This window comes from Eschrichtius robustus, chromosome 8 (assembly GCF_028021215.1).
Source record: "Eschrichtius robustus isolate mEscRob2 chromosome 8, mEscRob2.pri, whole genome shotgun sequence".
Lineage (NCBI taxonomy): Eukaryota > Metazoa > Chordata > Mammalia > Artiodactyla > Eschrichtiidae > Eschrichtius > Eschrichtius robustus.
In genome coordinates, this window is record NC_090831.1 from 67,900,000 (window position 1) to 67,919,883 (window position 19,884).

The following is a 19,884-nucleotide window of genomic DNA, read 5'->3' on the forward strand; positions in this document are numbered from 1 at the left end:
GTGATAGCAGTTACACACTCAAATTTTTTCATCATGCTTCAGCTATCTACTAACTTACGCGCTCATTTTGTTAGATCACTTTCAGAGTGCAGCCCCTGGATGAGCAGCATCAGCATCATCTGAGAACATGTTCGAAATGCAAATTCTCAGGCTCAATAGGAGAATTACCAAATCTGGAATTCTTAGATAAGCCCAGCACAATCTGTGTTCTAAGAAGCTGACCATATACTCACTCATTTTGCTTATAGGCTAATAACCATTTACAAGTATAATATCAATTTGCATATAATTACATCTTTGGAAATTAACAAACTAATGTAAATATCGTTTGGAGCCATGTAGAAAGTTATATTGCTAGAGAGAAATTTCTCTTTACCAAGGAACATTAAACAGTAGTCTCCCGCAAGGACTAAGGTATGCCTGAATATTTAAGTAAAATTTATAAAATCCATGTCTGTTTAGGCCTCAAAAGCGTTCAACACACAACTGAATGGAAGTCTATGAAGTAATGGTTTGTGACTTTCTAGATTATTAATGAGGGAGCTTATTCAGAAGAGTTAAGAAGCTATATTTCTGTTTCCAGATCTCAAGGTGAGGGGAAGGAAGGGTGTTGGTGATAAATCTCTGGATTGCAATTTTTAAAAATAAGAAATACCACAGAAATCAACTATTGCATCTGTGCTAGACATGATAAAAGTATTTGCCTTACTCTATAAGAAATGTTAATTTGAGAAAAAGCAATCATAAATGTGCCCCAAATCTTAAGAATATTCATAGTAAATCTATTCCTAAGAATTAACCTAAGATGTACACCAAGAGAAGCACTGGAAATAAATGTCTATCAATAGAGAAAAGAAAAATTGTGGCACATTCTTATAATACAAAAAAACACACTACATGGACTGTAATCCCACTTTAGTAAGCAAGTACACACAAAGAGAAAAAGACTTTAAAGAGATATTTCAAAATATAAATGGTGGTAAGAATTCTAGATAATTCTACAGTAAATCCTTTTTTTTTTCCAGCTGAGAAAAATCAAGATTAATAAAAAGACTTAAAGTCATGTTTAGGAATACTTAATGGCATGAGTAAATGTTATGATTTATTAAAATCATAAAAAATAAATTATAAAATCATATTTACTACCTGCAGTATCATCTGAACTCTATTTTTAAAATGGTCTGTAATTTTAAAATTTTTATTTTTTAAATGCAAATAATCAAAATATAAGAGGATATGCATCAAAATGTTAAAAATGGCTGTCTGGATATTAGAATTAAATGCAACTTATTTTGAGATTTTTGGTATTTTCCAAATCTTCTGCAGTGACTCCTGTTTCAAATTTAGAAGCAGGATTTTAAAAAAATGAGAAAGATAGCTATGTAACAGAATCAGTAAGTGGGGATGTATATCTACTCTGAGAAAGCCCAACACAGAATTACAAAAATTCTAACTTTAGATGCAAACTTCAAATCTATCTTGGAAGACAGGTTACACGTAAGCCAAGATGTTAGTATACATCACATAAAATATTTTTCCCTAGTCAGCGTTTCCTTTGACTAGGGGTTGGGGTTCTCTCACAACTGCAAATGCCTGTATGTAGTTTATCACTGGCTATGGGAATGGAATTGGAGACTTTAGAAAAGCTGAAATATTTAAGTGTTTAGAGTAACTGAAAACTGAAGGTAACTGAAATATCCAACGCCTAGAAATATTAGTGGAAAGTTATTGATGAGAATATTGACAGGAAATTATAAGTCAGTTTGGATATGTCTTTCATGTTGTACTTTAATTCTATGGAGGAAAAAATATCTATAAAAATGTTTTCCTGAAAAAGTTAAACATAGAGCTACCATATGATCCAGCAATTCCTAGAGAAATGAAAACATACGTAAACACAAAAACTTGTGTGCAAAGGTTCATAGCAGTTCACCAACTCATGAATGTACAAATAAACTGTAGTATGTCCATACCATGAAATATTATTTGGCATTACAAAGGAATGAAGTACTGATACCATGCTACCACATGGATGAAACTTAAGAATACTATACTAAATGAAAAAAGGCAGAAACGAAAGGCTACAAATTGTATGAGTCCATTGATATGAAATGTTCAGAAAATGCAAATGTAGAGCGGCAGAAAGTAGACTACTGGGTGCCTATGGCTGAGGAAAAGAAGACTGGGGGGAAATAGTGAGTGACTGCTAATGGTTTCTTTTTGTAGAAACAGAAATATTCTAAAATTGATTATGGCAATGGTTGCACAATTATGAATATATTAAGAACCATGAATTGTACACTCTAAATAGATGAACTGTATGCTATATAAATTATATCTCAATAAAACTGTTATTAAAAATATTTATGTCAAAGAGGAAATTACAAATCAATCTCATTTTTCAATTAAAAAAAAGCCACGTATTGCTGAACCTGAAAATCCCAAGCATTGTTTGTATTTTCTCAAAAATAATTGATATTTTCTGTCATGCTTTTCTTGCCAAGTTTCAAATCACACAGCGGCACTAGTCGAGTAATATAACAGAAAAGAGTAGGAGGCACTGTACATTAATAATCTACCCAGTCAGGTTTCTCAAGTCATTGTGAGAACATTTAACAAAGGAACTAATGTAACATAAAATAAACTGTATATCAGAAATACTATTCTCTGGCTTCTTACAGAAACAGTTATTAAATTGACTCTTGACAGTTTCTGCTTTAACCAAAAGGAGATGGTGCTATGAGGAATTAAAAGTATAAACAATATTTAAATTTATTATTCAGTATTTACACTTAATAATACCCATTCTGACAAGTTCTCTCACTATTGTTGTGGATAAATCTAAAACCAAATGATGAGATCTAATTTTCAGTTTTTAGAGAGCATTAAAACATATTGATTCTTTTGTGCTATAATTTTTAAAATTACAATTTGCTTTGGTGGCTGTGTTTCAGAAAACTGATTCCACTTGTAAAAAAAAATGAGAGCAATTTTACTTTTTCAAAAGTGATATTTCCAAACACTTAAAAAAAATACATTTAACAATTGCACTGGATTATAGCTGCCTCAGTATTATCCAATAAATTACTTTTTATTGTTTCTTAATAGCTTTTAATGTTTCTTTAATCTCTCACACCTGACAGAAAATCAGCAACATAGGTGACTACTAGATATCTACCAAAAATGTTTCCATACCATTCTGAAGTCATAACAACCAGTAGTGTTCAACTGATGATAGCATGAATGTCATCAATGGGATACCTAAGTAATGAGAAAGGGAGTAGGAGTTTCTGTAGCAATGTAAGTCCACTGTCCCATACTTGGACCTATAAATCTAAGGTACCATTTCTTACTTGTAAGAATGTACAGTGGAAAACAATAGCTACTTCTGACTGAATGAACCCTGACCCACCAGAAATTGTTTAACCGTGTTGCAGAGCCCTATCATGCCCTGGAGTTAGTTGCATCATTTCTATGCCATTTCTTACCAATCCAGATTTAATGTTCATAATTGAATAATCAATTACTGATAACAGTAATACTGTCCACTCAGTTCAGTATTATTATATTTAAACCTGCTGACAGTAAAATACTATAGACTCCAATACAAAGCAGGTAACATTTTTCAACATCTACTATGTCCTATTTACTGTGCTAGAAGCTTAACAGGGATTATTTTATGTGATCCTCATTTTAATAGGTACTAGTGTTATCTCCCAGAAGCTTTAAGAATTTCAACAGCACAAAAAAGCTGTTTTCACTTGGTTTGTACTAATGTTTCCTACCAATATGATGTATTCTATGCCAATCATTTATTAAAAAATTTATACCAAGTTATTGACAACTTGAAAGGCATACTGCTTTCTCATACTGCACCCACACTTAACTATGATATGATTCTATCTGACTCTTAAATTCTTAAAGCTTAATGTCTCTAATAAATGTCTTTCTAAGTAAATGCTGTTTATTATTACCACAGGATTTTTGATAGAAAATTGATGGATTTTAAGATATAAAAGGTTGAGAACCAACGTACCAAACTACAAAGGTCAAGAAGATAGAGTGAGAGGGTTGTTCCAAATAAATACAACGTATTTCACAACTTTACCTAGAGCTAGTTTAGGGGTAAAGGTGAGGGAGGAGATAAAGGAAAACAGGCTGTTTTTGTCACCTGTAAAATATTTCTGGTAATGGGAAGAAAACTGGGGGTATGGGCAACAGGAGTATGGGGAAGGCTCTTTGCTATTTACCTTCTACTTTTGATTTAAATCAATACATTAACTATTAAAAATTAATATGTAGAATTTTGAGTTTCTGCTAGTTTTAAAGACACTATTTGAAACTGATGAGTAAAACAGTAAATATTTTAGCCATGGATTTAAATTTTTCATCAGTACAGCTGAGTATATTCCTTTGGCAACCAAAAATATTACTCCCTAAACTAGGAACATGACTACTATCATGTGGATTGTTCAACTCTAGAATTATACAATCCTGTCTTTTAATTAGCTAATGGCTGAAAAAAAAAGAAAGGCGATCCTGTACAAGATAGAATCTTTATAAACTTACTCAAGAGCCAGTTGGAGACCAGCTCCATAAAAATAACAATTTAGGTCCCTGGAATGCAATCTAGGAGGCCAAGATGGCCAAATCTTTAGACTTGCTTTCATTTCAAGAAAAGCTTCCCACCACCGTCCAAAATTGTTCCAGCAACTACCAGTTCTTAAGCAAACTTTAACAGCAAGCTCTTCAACAAGGGCACAGGAAACCCAAACAGCTGTATCAAGAATGACTTTTGGTCAGGAAATGAGTTTCTGATCAGAGTGGTAAAACTGAAAGTTCTCTCTTTTTTTTTTTTAAATTTTATTTATTTATTTATTTATTTATTTATTTTTGGCTGTGTTGGGTCTTCGTTTCTGTGCGAGGGCTTTCTCTAGTTGCGGCAAGTGGGGTCACTCTTCATCGCGGTGCGCGGGCCTCTCACTATCGTGGCCTCTCTTGGTTGCGGAGCACAGGCTCCAGACGCGCAGGCTCAGTAGCCGTGGCTCACGGGCCTAGTTGCTCCGCGGCATGTGGGATCTTCCCAGACCAGGGCTCGAACCCGTGTGCCCTGCATTAAGCAGGCAGATTCTCAACCACTGTGCCACCAGGGAAGCCCTGAAAGTTCTCTTTTATACCTATTACTAATTTGAGATATACCATTTACTCCTTTGATGAAAGTCCTCCCCAACCAAGCTCCTTTCATGAAGGCAAGAAAAGAATAGAGTATTTAAATGTGTAATTTCAATAGCAAAGAATTTATATATTTTAGTTTGGAGTTGTTAATTTTATCGAATGTTGGCTAAAGTCAAACACTAAGTACTTATTCCAGATCTGTTTCTTAAATATAAAAAAGATTTCTAGGGAAAAATGCTGGCATAGAGATAGGATCACAAAACTCCATACACTCAAACTTAATGAAATGAAGAAAAATAAAAGGTTACTTTATGTACTTTCTGGCATGTTTAAATGTTTCATACTGTAAAATTTGAAAATTAATTAAAAACAATAAAATATCAAAGAAAAATATCATCTGGAGGAAAGAAAGCAGAAGTATACAGAATTTCATTTAAAAATCTAACCATTCCATTTCTTACCCTTCAAAAAATACAGGAGGTAAATGAAAAGTTCTGAAATCTTTCTCTGATATCAACTTTTCAGAGAAGATGAATGAGGGGGACAGACAAGCAGTCAAAGTGGAAGGACTCATATAGAGTAGTAATAGCTATTCTCTCCTCAACTGGCCATCAGACATTTTTAAAAAACTGTCAGGTTTACCATGTCTTTTTTCCCTAACAAGGAGACGTATGGCAGATGACTCAAAAATACATATAAATGGCTCAAAGCTAATTATTTCCAGCAATAAGCAAGATTTATCAGAACAGAAAGACAAAAGACAAAAACACTAAGAAGTAAAAACCATGGGAAACAGGTGGGAAGAAAGAAGGAAGAAATTTCTATTTGAAGTTCCCCTTCTCAGCTGTGAATTAAGAGTGCCATGGCCAATACCCAGATGTCCACCTATCTTTAACCCTCTGCTAGTAAATGTAAATAATTAATAGTAATTACTTATTGACAATGTTTCAGTCATTATTCTTAGCATTTCAAATGCATTACCCCAATTTAACCCTTACAACAATCCTATGAGGTATAATATCCCATTAACAAATGAGGAAACTGAGGCAAAGAGGTAATTTGCCCAAAATTACAAAGCTAAAGAATTCTGGAGATTCAAAACCAAGCCATCTGATTCAAAACCAGAGCTCTTGGCCAGTGAAAAGAAAAGAGAGTTTACAATATTAATTTATATCATGAAAAGGTTCAGTTCAGGGAAAAAAATATTAAGACATTGAGAATTATGTAACAATAAACAGTGTCAACCATAAGAAAGACATAATGAACATACATCTTTAAAACATCTGTATCATCGTCAAAATATAAGGCAAACGACCACTGGAAACAAAAATCAACAGAAATTTTAACTCAAGAACATCCAGCTCATGACAGAACAGACAAACATAAATAAAGGGGTCTATATGGAAACTGAATAATATAATTAATAAGGCAGAATTAATACGTAATGAATTCTTTAAAGACTGTACCTCATTTTCAAATACAGAGAATTAAGAAAAAAACAAATCAAAGGCTACAACGAAAATTTCAATGAAGTTTCCAAAAACCTATTAGTCTATACTATAATGCAATAAAACTAGAAATTAAAGTTTTACTAGGAAAAGAAACTTTAACCATTTAGAAGTTAAAAACAAAACAAAATACTCTCATATGCTAAACAGGATATCAAAACTGAAATTGAATATCTTGAAAATACAAATAATGGAAACATATACTAGCCAAAGCTGAGCTCAGAAGATAAATCTTGGCATAAAACACTTACTAAACAGTAAATATCACAAATACAAAATTAAGCATTCATCTTCAGAATCCAGAAAAAGAACAATACACATGCCAGGAAGGCAGAAGAAAGGCAAAGAGAGAGCAAAGTCAGAGAGCAATGAACTAGAAAAAAAAAACCCACAGTAAAATTAATTCAACACCATAAAAATTTTAATATACTATATAACGTAATAAATTTAATCACTCAAACACAAATATACAATATTAAAAATAAGAATAGAGGGCTTCCCTGGTGGCACAGTGGTTAAGAATCCTCCTGCCAATGCAGGGGACATAGGTTCAAGCACTGGTCCGGGAAAATCCCACATGCCACAGAACAACTAAGCCCGTGTGCCACAACTACTGAGCCTGTGCTCTAGAGCCCGTGAGCCACAACTACTAAGTCCGTGTGCCACAACTAATGAAGCTCGCGTGCCTAGAGCCCGTGCTCCGCAACAAGAGAAGCCACCACAATGAGAAGCCCGCGCACCGCAACGAAGAGTAGCCCCCGCTCGCCACAACTAGAGAAAGCCTGCACACAGCAACGAAGACCCAACACAGCCAAAAATAAATAAATTAAATTAAATAAATAAAAACGAGAATAGAAAAACAACTGCAGATATACAGAAAATTAAAAGAATTATAGAAGAGTACTTTGTGAAACTACGAAAATACACTTGAAAATTTGGATGAAGTGGATTATATTCTAGAAAACAAAAAACTGAACAAAAGAAACAAATTGGGGCTTCCCTGGTGGCGCAGTGGTTGAGAATCTGCCTGCTAATGCAGGAGACACGGGTTCGAGCCCTGGTCTGGGAAGATCCCACGTGCCGCGGAGCAACTAGGCCCGTGGGCCACAACTACTGAGCCTGCGCGTCTGGAGCCTGTGCTCCGCAACAAGAGAGGCCGCGATAGTGAGAGGCCCGCGCACCGCGATGAAGAGTGGCCCCCGCTTGCCGCAACTAGAGAAAGCCCTCGCACAGAAACGAAGACCCAACACAGCCATAAATAAATAAATAAACAAATACTTAAAAAAAAACAACTCAACTATAAGTAAAACAAACAAACCAATTTAAAAAAAAAAATACTTTATTGCTAAAAAATGCTAACCATCATCTGAGCCTTCAGCAAGTCATAATCTTTTTACAATAGTAACAACAAAGATCACTGATGACGGATCACCATAACAAATATAATAATAATGAAAAAGTCTGAAATATTTAAAGAATTGCCAGAATGTGACAGAGAGACATAAAGTGAGCAAATGCTGTTGGAAAAAAGACGCCGATAGACTTGCTCCACGCAAGATTGCCAAAAACCTTCAATTTGTAAAAAAACACAATATCTGAGAAGCATAGTAAAGCAAAGCACGGTAAAACGATATATGCCTGTATTTTCTAATACAGTTACTAGTCATTAATTTCTGTACGAAAATAATTCCTAAAACTATAAGTCTCAAAAACCACACAATGTAGACTGATGTGCTATTTATTAAATATTAAATAATTTTAAAACTTTCAAAACCGAGATGATAAAAATACTTAGTCTAAAGTTTATTAAAAGAAATGGCTTTCTTCTTTGGTTGAATACATTTAATAACTGGGAAAATCTGATTAAATTAATTTTCTTTACTGTGATCAAAACAGAAGAACTGCAGGATAATAAAACTGATTTTGATTTGCTTATTTTACCTGAGTAGCTTTATCTTTCATGCATGAAGGGTAATGAACATGAGGATCTCGTGGCCACTGTCCTGTGAGATAAGGTCCTGTTATCGTATCCAAAGAAGAGGTTCGCCTTATTGTACCAGAGGTTCGAACTTGATGAGATTTTGGCCTGTCCACTATAAAAAAGTGAAAAAAGATTAGATTAGTCACTAATGAATAAAGTAAAACTTAAAATTATTTAACCTTCATAGTTTGTAAAATATCACTCTGTCAATTTTCCCTGCAATATATATTTACCCTAATAGCCCTCCTGCATGATATGATGAAATTTATAGACCCTCTCCCAGAGGAAAATACATTCACATATTAAATTTTGCACACACTTCCAGGGCTGTCACACCCTACAAAGCCCATCCATTTTAGAGACCTATTCTAAAACCTGTATATCATCTCCACTGCCATTACTTTAATTAAGACTTCATCATGTCTCAACTGCCAGTTTCCTAAATGCTATCTCTGCATCCACCCTAACTAAATCTTACAGTGCCACCTCCCTCCACTGCTTAAAAAAATTTCCATGGTTATTCACTGTCTTTAACTTAAAGCCCATTATTTTTCACAATTCAGCTCCCATATACATCAATACTTGATGTCTTGCTACTCCTCCATAAACCCATGTTAACTACTAAATGCCATACAAACTAACTGCAATTTCCCAAATGTAAAACACTCACTTCTCTGCCTCTATACCTTCTATTATCTCCTGCACCTAAAATGTTCTCCTTCCCTGTTCACTTGACAAAAACTTATCTTCAAGATCAGCTCAGGTGTCACACTGCCTCTGTGAAGCCTTTCCCAATGCTCTTCTTTTCTCCATCTCTGTCCTTTTTAAAGATATATGCACTCTCCTCTGCTTGCGTGGAGCCCTAAATTTGTCTTTCTTCCCCAACTAGAGCATAAGTTTGGTCCCTACAGATTGAAAAGAAGTTGATGCTCAATACTTATGAATTTATTCACAGCTATACAAAAATAACATGTATAAAGAATCTTATATTTTAATTCAGCGTCCTCATTTATGGATGAAGAATTTGAAGCCCAGAGGGATAAAATTAAATTGTCCAGTGAAACAGAACTGCTAACAGGTGATAGAGGTAAAAAGGAACCAAGATCTCCAGACATTCTACACAGTTCAATCAATCTACTATAATAATCTACTTCTCCTCTCCATATAGGTACCATAGGTACCTCTGCTGAAAATTAAAATGATCATACTGAACTCTATAGTTTCTTTACAAAGAAATATAAAGGATTTTTCATATATGCATCTCAAATAAGTTACTACTAATGTACATTGAATAATAAAATCCAGTGGATTACAAGCACCAAGGCTCAGTCTTACTCAGAGTTATATCTCACATCAAACAAAATGTCTTGCACATTACAGAGGGCCAAGAAACATTTGTTATTGAATACTGTCCTTTAACTACCCTTCTGAAACCAAAATACAAAATTGGGTTTTTTTAATCGGAAAACAAAAGAAAATGCAGCATACTGTGAACTATCATATTATTTACATACAGTCGTCCTCAGTTCTGTGGGGGACTGGTTCTAGGACCCTCACAGATACCAGAATCTAAGGAAGCTCAAGTCCCTTACATTTGGCCATCCACCTCTCCAGGTTCCACATCCTTGGACACAGAGGGCTGGAGGGCCAATTTTATCTGACAACTGCAGTTCTGATTTCTTCTTTGACCCAAGAGTGTTAGAGAAGATCTGAAAATTACAAAATTCCCTTCCTATCTTTATTACTTAGCTCTAATTTTATTTTGCCATAGGCAGAGAGTCTAGGACAATCTATTTCTACTCTTTGGAATCACGTGAAATTTTATTTGTGACCAAAAATCATGGTCAATTTTTATAAATATTTCATGAGTCATGGAGAACATCTATTTTCTGTTTTCAGAATAGTTATTTTTCTTGTATATCAGCTGAAATAAAAATATAGAATATAGTAATAATAAAATTATTAGCTTTATCTGTCACAGACTTAAAGAGAACTACTCAAGTTTCTAAACTACTCTTGAAATGTAACAATTCTCTTTATCTCTTGCAATTTTTATCATTTAAATGTAGTTCTGGGGAATTCCCTGGCAGTCCAGTGGTTAGGACTCTGCACTTCCACTACAGGGGGCATGGGTTCAATCCCTGGTCATCGGGGAACTAAGATCCCTCAAGCTGCGCCGTGTGGCCAAAAACAAGAAACGAACAAAAAAAAAGTTTATAGAAATTTAGTTCTGTATAATTTGGTTACATATTGATTCATGACATCATCATTATGGCGTACATGCTTCACCATTGTAGTCTGTTCCATTTATTACTTTTAAGCTCTGTCAAATTGAACATTATCACCCCTTTATGCTTTCCTTCTATTATAATGTATCTGGTTTGCCTATTCTTTTATTTTCAATTTCTTTCAATCATGTTGTTTAGGTGCGACTCTTGTATACTGTATGTAATTAGGCTTTTTGAAAAAACTTTAGAGTATGTCTTCTCCTTATAAAAGGTATGTTCATCCCACTTATATTTATTGTTATAACAAACTTGATTAAACCTGTCATAACTTTTTTCTTCCTCTTATAAATGCTTCCTTGCTACTTGTTTTCTATGTTTTACTGTTTACTTCTTTTTCTCCTTCTTACCTTTTCCCCTACCATAGGTAATTTAGAAGATATGCAGATTGTTTTTAGTTCTATTACTAGGAGTTACTTCTATTAATTCTTTTAAATATTTTTTCTGGCTATAAAAGCAATATGCACAAATTTTAGCAACTTTAGGAAACACAGAAAATTAACATGTCTCTCATAATCTGATTTATAATAATTTGTTTAAAACTTTTTAAAGTTACTTTACATTCCCTCCACCAAGAAAAAAAAGACAAAAACAGTTTATCCCTTGAAAAAGAACATTTATAGCAATAAAAAGGCCTACATAAAGGTCAGCCACAACCAGAAAATGAAAAGCCACTATATGCGAAAAACCTGTGCCTGAACTTTAAACTGCTCCAAACTATTATGAAAGTTGTATGTAGTCTACTTATAGTTATTAAAACTCCTGTTAACTTGGTGAACAATAGGGATCATTTTTATGTTTTATAATAAGTATATAAAGAATCTATAAACAAATCCCTTGATACACATAATATTCTAATCTATACTTTTTTATTATATTGTTAATCACTGGACCTTTGTCTATCCCTTTCAAAGGATCCCATTTCTCCCCTTAGTGTCCATTCTCTCTGATTAGCTACTGTCAGAACTGTGGTCTTCAAGTTATTTTGACTGAGTACTCCTAATAGTAAATATCTAAGTATGCAGCAATATGTGCAGTTATTTATTTATAAATGAGGTATATATTATATGACTAATATGTTATATATAGTGTAAACCTAAGTAGAAATTTACACATGATATAAAAAATAAAAATATGTATGAGAAAAATGGAAGTTACATTTTCTTCCTGTATCTCATAAGTGGGTGGCCTTACTTCAGTGTGAAGACCACTGGGATAAGGGACTTTAAATTGGGTGCTCCCAAGTCCCAAGGACCAGTGGCGGCCATCAGCTTGGACTCTGAAAACCTAGGCTCCAGCATTTGGTGTAGAAACACTCACCTTGTGCTGAGTATCAGAGGGGGACATTCTTACCAACGAGAGAGCCAAGAAACAGATTTGGCAACCTTTTTCTGGGACAGCATGGACCGGCACTTCTGGTGTCATTAAATTCATGAGTTTTCTTGCATTGTCCCTTAACCAAAAGGAGCTTTTGTACTTTTAAATGTTGTATAAATGTGTTATATTGGGTGAGAGCCTGAGGTTTTTGAACTGGAAACTTCCTGAAATTTATATCTCCATGTGGTTACCATAAACATAATGTAATAAAAGGGAAACATATGAATTGGGTGCTAAATTCAATCTACAGATTGGCCAGTTAGCTCTAATTCTGTGATATAACGCTATTGCTTAATTGTGTTAAGAATGTGTAAACAAGCATCACACATTACCAATACCAAAAAAACAAAAACGGTCTGCCTTAAATATAAGGAATAAGGTAGGGCAACATGGTATCGATATCCTGTTATAAAATTCGCTCTACCAGGGACTTCCCTGGTGGCCTAGTCGGGGGGGGACTCTGCGCTCCCAATGCGGGGGGCCTGGGTTCGATCCCTGGTCGGGGAACTAGACCCCACATGCATGCCGCAACTAAGAGTCCGCATGCCACAAATGGGAGCCCACATACCGCAATGAGGATCTCGTGTGCCGCAACTAAGACCCAGCACAGCCAAGATAAATAATAAATAAATAAATAAATATTTTAAAAAAAATTCGCTCTACCAGTCATGATTTTTTAAAAAATTATAGTATATGAAGTAAATATACTTGAAAGGTTATATTTCAAACATGTGCTTTAAAAGATTCTCACCATTGCTCACACAAGGAAAATTTCAAAGATATGTAGTTGTTAGTAATTTCCACGTAAATTATTTGAAGGGTAAAAATTCAAAATAAGTTTAAAAATTGGCAAGGATAGTACTCTTCCAAGATATGATTAGCCATAATAACCCCACTTAACCAAATATCAGTAGGGCCTTATTTACCAACAGATTCATCATAAGCAGTGCGATTCTACTTTAACTTATTAAGTAAGTTATTAAATAAGATGACTTATTCCTATTATCCAAACTATCATGGCAATGAGTTAGATTTTAACTGCCTCAACATCTAAGCCTTGATTCTCCCAAATTTTTATTTATTTAATTTGCGGTATTATTGCCTACCAATTCAGGTTTTACAATTTAGTGCAACAATAAAAATCAACACTGGTTTTGCATCATAGTAGTCCCCTCTTATCCTCAGTTTCACTTTCCACAGTCAACCATGGTCTGAAAATATTAAATGGAAAATTCCAGAAATAATTCACAAGTTTAAGATTGGGGGGCAGAGTCAAGATGGCAGACTAGGAGGACATAGAATTCATGTCTCCACACAACTAGGGCACCTACCAGGCACCGGTGAGGGACCACAGACACCTAAGGGGATGGGAGAAACCCCCAGCGACCAGGTAGGACGTGGGGCATGGGGGGAGTGAGAGGGGGAGAAGTGGAGGTGGGATGGGACTGGCGCCCCTGAGGGGTGGCTGGGGGAGGGGAAGGGATCCCACCCCCAAAGGGGGAAATTGGGGGACCACTGGGAGGGCAGAGGATCAAAAGGGAGCATAGCCAGGTCTCCCCTGCCCACTTGGGCCCCCAGGAGCCTGCTGAGATCCCGGTCCTGATCCTCTGCCCACGAAGGTCCCCTCCAGCTGCATGGGTCCTGAGGGAGTGGGAGGGAGGGAAGGGAAAGCAAAAGTAAAGGCCAGACCTACTGGACTGGAACCCCTGAGGGGTGGCTGGGGGAGGGGAGGAGTTCCTACACCCAGCAGGACACACCCATGGTTAGGGGTCCAGCGGGACTGGGGAGACCCCGGGGGAGATGGGGAGTGGGGGCGTGGAGGAATGGAAGGGAACGTGGCCAGTGCTTTCCCTGTCCACTTAGGCACCAGAGAGCCTGTTGGGCTCCTGGGCCTAATTCTCTGCCCTCAGAGCCTCCCTCCTGCTGCGCAGAGACCAAGCCCCACCCCTACACCCCCACCCAGGGTCCTACCTCTACACTCAGAGAACCCCTCCAATGAGCTGGGCCTAAACCGCACCCACACACCCTCACCCACGGCCTTGCCTCCAAACCCCAGAACTCCACACTCTGAAGGCCCTCCTTTGGACGTGCTGCCTCTCCCCTTCTGTAGGTACTAAGTAGAGGCCCTGCCCGACACTTGAACATCACCCGCCCAGGCCCTGCCCCCAAGACCTTTTCTGGCTGCATGGGTCCTAAGCCTAGGCCCTGCCCCACCGTAACCCCCACCCCTGCCTAAGTTCCAACCCTGCCTATACTCCGCCCTCCATAGCCAAGGCTTTTTTTTTTTTTCCTTTTTTCCTCTTTTAGATTGGGGTTCTGTTTTACCTTGTTGATTAATTGTTCTTCATTCACTTATATGTTTATTTTCTCTAATAAATCTTCTAGTCTTCTAATTTTATTTTATTCTTTATACTTTGTTATTGTTCTGCTCCTTTTGGCTTGTTCCCCCATCCCACTTTTTTCTTTTTCTTTTTTCTGTTACAGTTTTATTTTACCTTGTTGCAGTTGTTTCAATTATATTATTATTTTTCCTAATATATTTTTTATCTTTCTAATTTTATTTTGTTTTTTATTCTTTGTTATTGTATTGCTCCTTTTCTTCTTTTTTTTTTTTTTTTTTTTTTGCTGCGCCACATACCTTACGGGATCTGGTTCCCAGGCCACAGGTTGAGCCCGAGCTCCTGTGGTGGCAGCTCTGAGTCCAAACCGCTGGACTAACAGAGAACCTCAGACCCCAGGGAATATAAATCGGAGTGAGGCCTCCCAGAGGTCCTCATCTCAGCACCAAGACCCGGCTTTATCCAACTGCCTGCAAACTCCAGTGCTGGATGCCTCAGGCCAAATAATCAGTGAGACAGGAATACAGCCCCACCCATCAAAAAACAAAAAAAATGAAATGACAAAAAATATGTTACAAATGAAGAAGCAAGGTAAAAACCTACAAGACCAAATAAATGAAGGTGAAATAGGCAACCTACCTGAAAAAGAATTCAGAGTAATGATAGTAAAGATGACCCAAAATCTCGGAAACAATGGAGAAAATAAAAGAAACATTTAACAAGGATCTAGAAGAACTAAAGAGCAAACAAACAGTGATGAATAATACAATAACTGAAATTAAAAATACTCTAGAAGAAATCAATATCAGAATAACTAAGGCAGAAGAACGGATAAGTGAGCTGGAGGATAAAATGGTGGAAATAACTGCCAGGGAGCAGAATAAAGAAAAAAGAATGAAAGAATTGAGGACAGTCTCAGAGACCCCTGGGACAATATTAAACGCACCAATATTCGAATTATAGGGGTACCAGGAGAAGAAGAGAAAAAGGGTTTGAGAAAATATTTGAAGAGATTATAGTTGAAAACTTCCCTAACATGGGAAAGGAAATAATCAAGTCCAGGAAGCGCAGAGAGTCCCATACAGGATAAAACCAAAGAGAAACATGCTGAGACACATATTAATCAAACTATCAAAAATTAAATACAAAGAAAAAATATTAAAAGCAGCAAAGGAAAGGCAACAAATAACATAAAAGGGAATCCCCATAAGGTTAACAGCTGATCTTTCAGCAGAAACTCTGCAAGCCAGAAGGGAGTGGCAGGACATATTTAAAGTGATGAAGGGGAAAAAACCTACAACCAAGATTACTCTACCCAGCAAGGATTTCATATTCAATGGAGAAATCAAAAGCTTTACAGACAAGCAAAAGCTAAGAGAATTCAGCACCACCAAACTAGCTTGACAACAAATGCTAAAGGAACTTCTCTAGGAGGGAAACACAAGAGAATAAAAAGACCCACAAAAACAAACCCAAATCAATTAAGAAAATGATAATAGGAACATACATATCAATAATCACCTTGAATGTAAATGGATTAAATGCTCCAACCAAAAGACACAGACTGGCTGAATGGATACAAAAACAAGACTGTCTATATGCTGTCTACAAGAAACCCACTTCAGACCTAGGGACACATACAGACTGAAAGTGAGGGGATGGAAAAAGATATTCCATGCAAATGGAAATCACAAGAAAACTGGAGCAGCAATACTCATATCAGATAAAATAGACTTTAAAATAAAGACTGTTGCAAGAAACAAGAAAGGACACTACATAATGATCAATGGATCAATCCAAGACGCAAACAAAACAATTATAAATACTTATGCACCCAACATAGGAGCACCTCAATACATGAGGCAAATGCAAACGGCTTTAAAAGGAGAAATCGACAGTAACACAATAATAGGGGACTTTAACACCCCACTTACAACAGTAGATCATCCAGACGGAAAATAAATAAGGAAACAGAAGCTTTAAATGACACAGGAGACCAGACAGACTTAATTGATATTGTTGGCACATTCCACGCCAAAGCAGAAGAATACACTTTCTTCTCAAATGCACACGGAACGTTCTCCAGAATAGATCACATTTGGGGTCACAAATCAAACCTTGGAAAATTTAAGAAAATTGAAATTGTATCAGGCATCTTTTCCGACCACCACACTATAAGAATAGAGATCTATTACAGGAAAAAAACAGTAAAAAAAAAACACAAATACATGGAGGGTAAACAGTGCGCTGCTAAATAACCAAGAAATCACTGAAGAAATCGAAGAGGGAATCAAAAAATATCTAGAAACAAATGACAACAAAAACATGATGATCCAAAACCTATGGGATGCAGCAAAAGCAGTTCTAAGAGGGAAGTTCATAGCAATTCAAGCTCACCTCAAGAAACAAGAAAAATCTCAAATAAACAATCTAACCTTACACCTAAAGCAACTAGAAAAAGAAGAACAAAGAAAACCCAAAATTAGTAGAAGGAAAGAAATCATAAAGATCCGAGCAGAAATAAGTGAAATTGAAACAAACCAAACAATAGCAAAGATCAATAAAACTAAAAGCTGTTGCTTTGAGAAGATAAACCAAATTGGTAAACCTTTAGCCAGACTCATCAAGAAAAAGAGGGAGAGTACTCAAATCAATAAAATTAGAATTGAAAAAGGAGAGATTACAACTGACACTGCAGAAACACAAAAGATCATAAGAGACTACTACAAGCAACTATATGCCAATAAAATGGACAACCTGAAAGAAATGGACAAATTCTTGGAAAAGTACAACCTTCCAAGATTGAACCAGGAAGAATTAGAAAATATAAACAGACCAATCACAGGTAATGAAATTGAAACTGTAATTAAAAATCTTCCAACAAACAAAAATCCAGGACCAGATGGCTTCACAGGTGAATTCTATCAAACATTTAGAGAAGAATTAACACCTCTCCTCCTCAAACTCTTCCAAAAAACGGTGGAGGGAGGAACACGCCCAAACTCATTCTACGAGGCCACCATCACCCTGATACCAAAACCAGAAAAAGATATCACAAAAAAAGAAAATTATAGACCAATACCACTGATGAACATAGAAGCAAAAATCCTCAACAAAATACTAGCAAACAGAACCCAACAACACATTAAAAGGATCATACACTATGATAAAGTGGGATTTATCCCAGGGATGCAAGGATTTGTCAATAAATGCAAATCAATGTGATACACCATATTAACAAATCGAAGAATAAAAACCATATGATCATCTCAATAGATGCAGAAGAATCTTTTGACAAAATTCAACACCCATTTATGATAAAAACTCTCCAGAAGGTGGGCATAAAGGGAACCTACCTCAACATAATAAAGGCCATATATGACAAACCCACAGCAAACATCATTCTCAGTGGTGATAAACTGAAAGCATTTCCTCTAAGATCAGGAACAAGACAAGGATGTCCACTCTCGCCACTCTTACTCAACATAATTTTGGAAGTCCTAGCCACGGCAATCAGAGAAGAAAAAGAAATAAAAGGAATACAAATTGGAAAAGAAGAAGTAAAACTGTCACTGTTTGCAGATGACATGATACTATACATAGAAAACCCTAAAGGTGCCACCAGGAAACTATTAGAACTAATCAATGAATCTGGTAAGGCTGCAGGATACAAAATCAATGCACAGAAATCTCTTGCATTCCTATACACTAACAACGAAAAATCAGAAAGAGAAATTAAGGAAACAGTCCCACTGACCAGTGCAACAAAAAGAATAAAATACCTAGGAATAAACCTACCTAAGGAGGCAAAAGACCTATACTCAGAAAACTATAAAACATTGATGAAAGAAATCAAAGATAACATAAACAGATGTAGAGATATACCATTCTACTGAATTGGAAGAATCAATATTGTGAAAATGACTATATTACCCAAAGCAATCTACAGGTTCAGTGCAATCCCTATCAAATTACCAATGGCATTTTTCACAGAACTAGATCAAGAAATTTTACAATTTGTATGGAAATGCAAAAGACCCCGAATAGCCAAAGCAATCTTGAGAACGAAAAACGGAGCTGGGGGAATCAGGCTTCCTGACTTCAGACTATACTACAAAGCTACAGTAATCAAGACAGTATGGTACTGGCACAAAAACAGAAATATAGATCAGTGGAACAAGATAAAAAGCCCAGAGATAAACCCACGCACATATGGTCACCTTATCTTTGACAAAGGAGGCAAGAATATAAAATGGAGAAAAGACAGCCTCTTCAATAAGTGGTGCTGGGAAAAATGGACAGCTACATGTAAAAGAATGAAATTAGAACACACCCTAACACCATACACAAAAGTAAGCTCAAAATGGATTAAAGACCTAAATGTAAAGCCAGACAGTATAAAACTCTTAGAGAAAAACATAGGCAGAACACTCTGTGATATAAATCATAGGAAGATCCTTTTTGACCCACCTCCTAGAGTAAGGGAAACAAAAACAAAAATAAACAAACGGGACCTAATGAAACTTAAAAGCTTTTGCACAGCAAAGGAAACCATAAACAAGACCAAAAGACAACCCTCAGAATGGGAGGAAATATTTGCAAATGAAGCAACTGACAAAGAATTAATCTCCAAAGCATACAAGCAGCTCATGCAGCTCGGTATCATAAAAACAAACAAGCCAGTCCAAAAATGGGCAGAAGACCTAAACAGACATTTCTCCGAAGAAGACATACAGATGGCCAACAAATGCATGAAAAGATGCTCAACATCACTAATCATTAGAGAAATGCAAATCAAAACCACAGTGAGGTATCACCTCACACCTGTCAGAATGGCCATCAAAAAATCTACAAACAATAAATGCTGGAGAGGGTGTGGAGAAAAGGGAACCCTCCTGCACTGTTGGTGGGAATGTAAATTGATACAGCCACTATGGAGAGCAGTATGGAGGTTCCTTAAAAAACTAAAAATAGAACTACCATATGACCCAGCAATCCCACTACTGGGCATATGCCCTGAGAAAACCATAATTCAAAACGATACACGTACCACAATGTTCACTGCAGCACTATTTACAATAGCCAAGACATGGAAGCAACCTAAGTGTCCATCAACAGATGACTGGATAAAGAAGATATGGCACATATATACAACGGAATATTAGCCATAAAAAGGAACGAAACTGAGTTATTTGTAGTGAGGTGGATGGACCTAGAAT

At 36.2% G+C, this 19,884-nt stretch overlaps 1 protein-coding gene across 1 annotated transcript in view; it reads right to left on the minus strand.

The window, feature by feature from the left end:
* The window catches only part of GLCCI1 (glucocorticoid induced 1), a 116,639-nt gene that overhangs the window by 70,097 nt on the left and 26,658 nt on the right, over positions 1–19,884 (minus strand). Inside the window, exon 2 of the mRNA XM_068549973.1 lies at positions 8,625–8,776. Coding sequence (XP_068406074.1) covers positions 8,625–8,776 — 152 coding nt within the window. The remainder of the gene's footprint in view (positions 1–8,624; positions 8,777–19,884) is intronic.